Consider the following 9,453-nt stretch of genomic DNA (forward strand, 5'->3'; position numbering starts at 1 on the left):
CCCCCCAGTTAGTCCTGGGGCTTGAACTCTAGGCCTGGGTGCTGTCCCTCAGGTCAAGGCTAGTAGTACTCTACCACTTGAGCCACAGCGCCACTTTGGGTTTTCAGGTGGTTTATTGGAGATAAGAGTCTCATGGACTTTCCTGTCTGGGCTGGTTTTGAACCATGATCCTCAGATCTCAGCCTCCTGAGTAGCTAGGATTACAGGCATGAGCCACCGGTGCCCAGCTTCAACTTTTTATACTTGTTCCTTATTTCAACTTTTAAATCTCTCTCTCCTTTGTTTTGTATTAGAAATAATGTAGGCCCTTTCTTCCTTCCTTCCTTCCTTCCTTCCTTCCTTCCTTCCTTTCCCTCCCCCCCCCTCTTTCTTTCTCCCCTTTCCTTTCCTTTCCCTTTCCCTTTTCCTTTCCTTGCAGGGTTTGAATTCAGGGCTTGGTCTGTCCCTGAGCTGTTTTGCTCAAGCTAGCACTCTATCATTTTGAGCCACAGCACCACTACTGGTTTTCTGGGCAAAAGAGTCTCATGGACTTTCCTGCTCAGGCTGGCTTTGAACCATGATCCTCTGATCTCAGCCTTCTGAGTGGCTAGGATTACAGGTATGAGCCACCAATGCCCAGTGGCTTTTTTTTTGAAAGGAATGTTTGGAACCCTTTTTTTTTTTTTTTCTGTTTTGAAATAGTATATAGTTTGTAATAAGGGAATTAAATATGAGTCATCCACTCATTTGTTCACCCAGAGACTGGGTCTTATGTATCCCAGGCTTTTTTCTTTAATTTCCATACATTAGCTATATATATATTTGTATATATATTATAAAGAGCTTGTTACACATTTCCACACACAAGCATTGTATTACAATCAACTTCACTACCACGTAAGCTACCACTCTTTCTCACTCGCTTCCTAATAGAATATCAGTGAGTTTCACTGTTCTATTTTCGTATATGTCCAGAAGCTATAAACCATTGATTATTTCAAAAGCAACTAAGCCTTTTCTTGTCACATCATTGAATATTTAAAAATTTCCTGTAGGGTTTCATATTGCCTAGTTCTTTGGGTACTTCAACATGTTAAATGTAACCAGACACTTTTTGGTAACAGAGATAAACTGTTATCTGGATGAACATTCATCTTTGTGAATTAATGATACTAAGTTTTATCCTTATCTAGTTGCCAATCGGAGACCCTATCGTGAGTACTACGTGGAGGCTTTTGGAGACCCTTCTGAGAGAGCCTGGGTGGCTGGAAAAGCAATCGTCATGTTTGAAGGCAGGCATCAGTTTGAAGAACTACCTGTCCTTAGGAAAAGGGGGAAGCAGAAAGAAAAAGGATATAGGCATAAGGTAACAAAACAAAAGAAAGCAACTAAACCCAAGAAATCTTTTCAGAACTATTTAGGAATGAGCAGAATGAAGAGTAGCAGTGTTTATATTTGAAGTAAAGGCTGTATTTTCTTTGATATTAGTTTATCTGTGGAAATATCTAGGAAGCAAGAGTTTTCTGTTTTTGTTTTTGATTAAATTTAAGAGTATAATGGCAGGGCTGGGAAGGTGGCTCAGTGGTAGAGCGCTTGTCTTGCATGCATGAGGCCCTGGGTTTGATTCCCCAGCACCACCTAAGCAAAAAGAAAAAGAAGCCGAAAGAGGCGCTGTGGCTCAAGTGGTAGAGCGCTCGCCTTGAGTTGAAGAGCTGAGGGACAGCGCCCAGGCCCAGAGTTCAGGCCCCACAACTGGTCCCCCCCAAAAACAAAAGAAAAGAGTGTAATGGCATTTTTTTGTCTGTTTTGTCACTTCAGCCACAACTCCATTCATTTTTCATTTTCTAGTTAAATGGAAAAATAAGAGTCTCTTAGATTTGTCTGTCTGGGCTGGCTTCAAATTCCCATCCTAAGATTTCAGCCTCCTGTGTAGCAAGTATTTTGGGTCTGAGCCACCAGTGTTTGGCAGGTATGGGAGTTTTTTGTTTTTTTTTTTTGTATAAGTGACCTTGGGCTATCTTTTGAAATACTTACACTTAGGTTTTTTTTTTTCATTTTTCTTTTTTTTTCTACTGGGGTTTCAACTTAAGACTTCACATTTGCTAGCTAATTGTTATTAGATGGAGATAGTCTGGAAGTCTTTTCTGCCTGGGTTGACTTTGAACCTCAATTCTCACACCTATTCAGGAGGTGTGAGCCACTAGTATTCAGCTTATTCAGTGTATTGTTTTATTGTTTTGTTGGTTGTGGGGGTTGGGCTCCATCACTTAGCTTTTTACTCAAGGCTAGTGTTCTAACACTTTGAGCCACACCTCCAGGTCCAGTTCTCTGGTAGTTAATTGGGGATAAGAGTCTCACTGACTTTCCTGCCCTTGCTAACTTTGTACTGGGATCCTCAGAACTCAGCCTCCAGAGTAGGTAGGATTATAGGTGTGAGCAACAGGCATGGCTCATTCAGTTTTTTGAAAAGTGATTTCTGCCTTTATGATATGTCACAATATGATATGGTATAACCAATCTTTTTGTTAAAAAAGAATGATCATTAAAATGAAATTTCTACTTCTTACCCTCTGGAGTTATTATTGGTTTCAACAAGTAAAAAATGACAAGGCCTTTTTTGTTTTGTTTTGTTTTTTATTTTTTATTATTTTATTTTTGTTCAGTTTTTACTTTTGCTATTATGTAGCCCAGGCTAGCCTTGAACTCTGTGATCCTTCTGATTCAGTGTCCTGATTTCTGGCATCCCAGGAGTGTGTCACAATCCCTAGTTCCCATAAAGCTGTTTTTGTGCCAGTCCTGGAGCTTCAAGGCCTGGCTGCTGTCCCTGACTTTTTTTTTTTGCTCACGTCTATATCTTTACCACTTGGAGCCAAAGTGCCACTTCTAGTTTTCTGGTGGTTCATTGGAGATAAGAGTACCATAGACTTTCCTGCCTGGGCTGGCTTTGAACTGCAATCCTCAGATCTCAGCCTCGTGAGTAGCTAGGATTACAGGCGTGAGCCACTGATGCCTGGCTTGCTGTAGTCTTTTATTTTTATTTTTTATTTCATTTATTTTAACTGTTATTCTGAAACTGATGTACAGAAGGACTATAGGTACATGAGTTAGTAAAGAGTACATTTCTTTTTGGCAAAGTCACTTCTTCCCTGTTTCTGTCCCAGTTTCCTACTTCTATTCCTACCCAACATTTATGTATAGTTCCTATTCAACGTCGTCTTTTTTTTTTTTTTTAAATGCTGGTCCAGAAGCTTGAACTCAGGGCCCAGGCACTATACCTAAGCTTTTTTGCTTAAGGTTAGCACTTTTCCACTTGAGCCACATCTTTACCTTCAGCTTTTTAGTAGTTTTAGGTGTGAAACACTGGTGCCTGGCCTTTTCAGTTGTTTTGTTGTTATTGTGGGGCTTGAACTCTGGGTCTTGGCACTGTCCCTCAGCTCTTCATCTCAAGGCTGGGATTCTACACTTGAGCCACAATGTCACTTCTGAATTTCTGATAGTTAATTGAAGATAGTCTGAAGGGGAGTTTTCTGCCTGGGCTGGCTTTGAACTGTGGTCCTCAGCTCTCAGTCTCCTGAGTAGTTAGGATGACAGGTGTGAGCCATGGGCAGCCAGTATCAATGTTTTTGGTTTTTTTTTTTGGTTGGTCATGGAGCTTGAACTCTGGGCCTAGGCATTGTCCCTGTGCTCTTCAGTTCAAGGTGAGCACTCTACCACTTGAGCCACAACAGTACTTCCGGTTTTCTAGTGGTTTATTGGAGATAAGAGTCTCACAGACTTTCCTGCTCAGGCTGGCTTTGAACTGTGATCCTCAGTCTCAGCCTCCTGAGATTACAGGTGTGAGCCACTAGTGCCGGGCTCAATTTTTTTTTTTCTTTTTAATTGGGTTAGAATGTTAGCTGGATGCAAGTGGTTCATGCCTATAAAGCTACTCAGGAGGCTTGAATCTGTGGATAAAGTATTGGTGTTGTGGCTCTATTGATAGAGCGCTAGCCTTGAGCTGGAACAGCACCCAGGCTGAGTTGAAGCCTCAGATTGGCACAAAAAAAAAAAAAAGAGTGGGAGAGAAGAATACATATAATGTTACACATCTCAATCATATAAAGCTTACAAATAAATGGTATTAAATATAATTGTAATGTGAAACTGTTATGTTCTTTTTTGGTTTTGTGGCCTTCGGCAAATTCAGCCTTGTACATACAGAGAATGTGTTCTACTACCATTTAATTCTCCTTCTTAAAATTGAAACTCCAAGCTGGATCCTGGTAGCTTATGCTTATAATTCTATCTACTCAGGAGACTTAGATCCGAGGATCATGGTTTGAAGCCAGCTCAAACAAGAAAACCAGTGAAACTTTTATCTTCAGTTAACCACCAAAAAGCCAGAAGTGGAGCTATGGCTCAGCTCATGAATAAAAAAGCTAAGAGATAGTGTCTAGGCTCTGGTGCTCTAGTACTGGCACTAAAAAAAGAAAAAGCTAGAAGTGGTTTAGTGCAAGTGGTTTATTGAAAAAGCTAAGGTAGAACTCAAAGCCCTGTGTTCAAGCCCTAGTTACTGGCACCAAAATTAGTAAGCTTCATTAATAACAGGTTCTGAGTTCAGGCCTTTTTTTGTTTTTGGAGGGGAGGGGGCTTAAACTCTGGCCCTGGGCGCTGTCCCTCAGCTTTTTAGCTCAAGACGAACACTCTATCACTTGAGCCTATAGCGCCACTTCTGGCTTTCTGGTGGTTAATTGGAGATAAGAGTCTCACAGACTTTCCTCCCTGGGTTGGCTTTGAACCGTGATCCTCAGATCTTAGCCTCCTGAGTAGCTAGGATTTCAGGCTTGAGCCACCAGTGCCTGGCAAGTTCAGGCTTTTTAGTAGTACAAAAACAAAAGGACTCCCATGTGGTTATTGTCCTCTCTCATCCCCACCAAGTAGATGATCTGTGTATCCCCTTCTAAGAGAAGGCTGCACCTATTATCTGGCTAACATTGCTGGTTTAGTTCACAAGTACTCAGATAACTGAATTGTCATTGATTCGAACCTTGACTCTGTCGTTTAGGGACAAGAAAGGGGAGATTTGGAAAATTAGGTGCATTTCCCAGTTTAATGTTCCCATGCTGCAAATAATTTAAGAAGCTAATATATTATTCCTGATTTTAAAATATGGAGTAGTTTTATCTAAAGTTATAGCCCACTGGCTTGTGCTTCTAAAGGCAAGGAAGTGGCCGGTTTATGAGAGCTGATCCTTCCTGTAATGACTGGTCATCTTGAAGACAGTGATGCTTGGAATCAGGTATTACCTGTGTGGTTCCATAAAAAGGGCCTTGAGTGAGGGCAACAGGGTTTGAGAGAGCTACTGCTTTGAAAGATTTTATTCACTATCTTTCATTTCTGTGGTAAATGATCTTTGTTTCCTTTGCATTTAAGGTTCCTCAGAAAATTTTAAGCAAGTGGGAAGCCAGTGTTGGCCTTGCTGAGCAGTATGATGTTCCCAGAGGATCAAAGACCCGAAAATGTGTCAACACTTCAATCAAGCTGGACAGTGAGGAGGACATGCCGTTTGAAGATTGTACGAACGATCCTGAATCAGAACACGAACTGCTGCTTAACGGCTGCTTGAAATCTCTGGCTTTTGATTCTGAACATTCTGCAGATGAGAAGGAAAAGCCCTGTGCTAAGTCTCGAGCCAGAAAGAACTCTGATAATCCAAAAAGGACTAGTGTGAAAAAGGGTCCTATGCAATTTGAATCAAATAATGAGGAACGGAGGGGAAAGATACCAGATGGCTTTGGCCTAAACTTCATCTCTGGGGATATATCTGATAAACAGGCTTCTAATGAACTTTCCAGGATAGCAAATAGCCTCTCAGGGTCCAGCCCTGCCCCAGGAAGCTTCCTCTTTTCCTCATGTGGAAAAAACACTGCAAAGAAAGAATTGGAGACTTCCAATTGTGATCCCTTAGTGGACCTGTCTGAGGGTGCCTTGCTCTCGAAATGTGTTGGGGAGAAAAAGAAACTCCAGCCAGGCTTGTGCAGTTCAAAAGTGCAGCTCTGCTATATCGGAGCTGGTGAGGAAAAGCAAAGTGATTCCATTAGTATCTGTACCACCTCTGACGACGGAAGCAGTGATCTGGATGTTGGAGAACAGAGCTCCGACTCCGATAGCAGTGTCCTGGAAATTACAGATTCTTTTGATAGAACAGAGAACATGTTATCCATGCAGAAAAACGAGAAGTTGAAGCATTCTAGGTATCCTGCCAAAAATTCTAGGGTGAAAGAAAAACAGAAATCTGTCATTACTAATTCACATACAGACCACGTGGTGGATTGTACTAAGACAGCAGAGCCAGAAACGGAGAGGTCTCAGGTTAATCTCTCTGATCTTAATGTGTCTACTCTTGTCCACAAACCCCAAACAGAATTTAGAAATGACGGTCTCTATCCAAAATTCAACACACCAGCAAGTGTTCCCAGTGAGAACTCACTAATAAAGGATCGAGGTACAAATCAGCTCCTATTACATTCAAAAAGCAAACAGCCCAAGTTCCGAAATATAAAGTACAAGCATAAAAGCTCCGTTGTGGTAGAACCTCAAGTTACAAATGAGGACCACAATTTGAAATATTGTTCTAGTGACGCCAAAGGTTCTCCTTTGGCCAGCGTTCCTAAAAGTGGGAAAGTAGATGGGCTAAAACTACTGAACAACATGCATGAGAAAACCAGGGACTCCAGTGACATAGAAACGGCAGTGGTCAAGCATGTTCTGTCGGAATTGAAGGAACTCTCTTACAGATCCTTAAGCGAGGATGTCGGTGACTCTGTAACATCGAAGCCATCCAAACCATTACTTTTTTCTTCTGCTTCCAGCCAGAATCATATACCTATCGAACCAGATTACAAATTCAGTACATTGCTTATGATGTTAAAAGATATGCATGATAGTAAGACCAAGGAGCAACGCTTGATGACTGCCCAAAGCATGGCTCCGTACAGGAGTCCTGGCGAAGGAGACTCTTCCACCAGTAGTCCTGTCGTGGCATCTAAAGTTTTGGTTTCGGGAAGCTCCACTCACATGCAAGAGAAAAATGGCGCTGGCTCTCAGGACTCTGGTCAGCCTAATCCTAGTGGAAGTGACTCTTTGTCTGGGAAGTTGTCTGCCTCCCTCCCTTGCTTAGCATCTGACAGTGGAGACCTGCCTGCCCCTGGAAAAAGTCATACCAACTGCGTGACGAGGCGCCACTGTGGTGGACCCAAACCGTCATCCAAACTGCGAGAAGCATTTTCATCGCAGCTAGTGAGGAACCCAACAAACCGGAAAGCCTTAAAGACTGAGCGGAAAAGAAAAGTGCACCGAAAAGTGCACCGGCTTCCAGCTGTGAGGCTTCCCGCGGCGACGCGGGAAGCTACCCTGGAGGAAGACAAAGACAGCGAAAGTATAGTGAATGGCCCATCAAGGGGTGGGGCCGAAGAGCCTACGGACGAACTTCCTCCATTAATGGGGCACTTATCTGATGCACATTTTGATAGCAAGGCTAAACCGTCTGACCCTGACGAAAGTACTGAACAAGAACCCTCTTTTGAGGATGGCAAAGTCCCTGAGCTGGACTCCGAAACGAATAACGAAAATGTGGAAACGCATTCTGTACATCAAGTGGTGCCTAAAAAGCGGTGGCAGCCTTTAAACCAAAGGCGCACTAAACCTGGAAAGCGCACTAACAGGCTCCGGGAGAAGGAGAACTCGGAGGGTGCCTTTGGGGTCCTGCTTCCTGCTGACCCTGTAGTCCCGAAGGGGCTAGATGAGTACCCAGAGCACAGAACTCCTGCCACGACCATACTGGAGGACCCCATGACAGAGCCTAATCACGCCACTCCCTCAGATTCAGTTGGGCCACCATTGAATGTTTGTGATAAATCCAAGACCAGCCTGGAGGATGTGGAAAAGGAGCCAGGGATTCCCAGTTTGACCCCACAGGCTGATTTCCCAGAACCAGGTAAGGGCTTCTGACCTTAAGGGATAGGAGGAGCGAATCCTTTGACACTGAAGTTTCAAGGGAAACTTGAAACTGGGAGGGGGAGGGTTTGCACTTGAATGACAAAAGGGCTTTACGTGGGACTGGCAGTGAAATGTGAAGATCGGATTTGGATTTCCGTACATTTTCAGACATTTTTACTAGTAGCCTTTTTTTCTTCCTACTTTTAGTTAAGTCCTAACAACATTTTTGCTCCTGTTCCCCATTTCCTACCTTTTAAAAATGTACTGCCATTTTTGGGACCCAATCTGTAACTACAGGTAAGTGAGAGACTCTGGGCGTAAAATTTAGGACCAGTTGTTAAGGTTCTGGGTAACAGATAAGCTTGACTGATAGAATGCTTCCTTTGATGCCAAATACCTGTCCAACTTAATTTAGAGATTTGCTTTTGTAAAATGAGTGTTCTCTAGTCAAGAAATCCCATTCACTTGGTTGGTAACTTGTTAAATAGAAGTTTCTGACTTGGTTGCAAACTGTTTTGTTACCTGTTAGGAGGTCATAGTCAGGAACACACACACACAGGAACACACTCACACACACACCACCACCACCACCACCAACCAGTTGTTTATTACCTTGCCTTGGAGTTCCTGCCTCTGCCTTTTTTGGTTGATTTTTAAATGTTTTTAAGATAAAGATCCTTTATTTTTTCATTTGTCTGTGCAGTTTTAATAGCACTGCTTGCTGAAGTTTTTAAATTGTTTTTTCCATATTGTATAGTTGGGGCATGCTTGTGAGGAATATTTGGCTCTGTGTGTGCGTACGCACACGCAGGCGTATAATAATTTCTCTGTTCTATTGGTCTATTTGTGTTTCTGCTGGTAGCATACTATTTGCTCACTGTAGCTTTGTGATGTGTTTTGAAATTAGGAGGTGGAAGAACTCCAGCTCTGGCTGGGAAGGTGGCTTAGTAGTAGTAGAGTGCTTGCCTAGCATTCATGAAGCCCTGGGTTCAATTCTTTAGTACCAAATAAACAGAAAAAGCTGAAAATGGCGCTGTGGCTCAAGTGGTAGAGTGCTAGCCTTGAGCAAAAGAAGCTCAGGGACAGCGCTCAGGCCCCGAGTTTAAGCCCCAGGACTGGCAAAAAAATAAAAAAAGGAACTCCAGCTCTTCCAAAAGATTTTGGTACATACAATTGCGTGGTCGATAAAGATTTTAGGGTTTGCTTACTTGTTTTTGTTTTTGAGACAGTGCTTGTGTCTGTAGCTCTGACTGCCCTTGAATAGCCCTGTGTCACCCTAACCTGATAGGACTTTTTTATGCCAGTACTACAACTTGAACATGGGGCCTGGGCACTTAGTAATTTTGCTCTAGCCTGGGCGGTCTACCATTTCAGCCCCAGTTCCACTTCTAGCTTTTTTTTTTTTTTTTGGGTCCAGTCGTGGGGCCTGAACTCTGGGCCTGGGCGCTGTCCCTCAGCTCTTCAGCTCAAGGTGAGCACTTTACCACTTGAGCCACA

The 9,453-nt window shown here is 42.9% G+C and overlaps 1 protein-coding gene across 3 annotated transcripts in view; it reads left to right on the top strand.

Annotated features, from left to right (window-relative positions):
• Nsd1 (nuclear receptor binding SET domain protein 1) overlaps positions 1-9,453 on the top strand; it is a 104,569-nt gene that overhangs the window by 37,804 nt on the left and 57,312 nt on the right. For all 3 annotated transcript variants that reach the window (XM_013016078.1, XM_013016077.1, XM_013016079.1), the window contains 2 exons: positions 1,173-1,345; positions 5,392-7,954. In XM_013016078.1, the coding sequence (XP_012871532.1) occupies positions 1,173-1,345; positions 5,392-7,954 (2,736 nt within the window). The remainder of the gene's footprint in view (positions 1-1,172; positions 1,346-5,391; positions 7,955-9,453) is intronic.

Source organism: Dipodomys ordii, unplaced genomic scaffold, assembly GCF_000151885.1.
Source record: "Dipodomys ordii isolate 6190 unplaced genomic scaffold, Dord_2.0 Scaffold29, whole genome shotgun sequence".
NCBI classification, from domain to species: Eukaryota; Metazoa; Chordata; class Mammalia; order Rodentia; family Heteromyidae; genus Dipodomys; species Dipodomys ordii.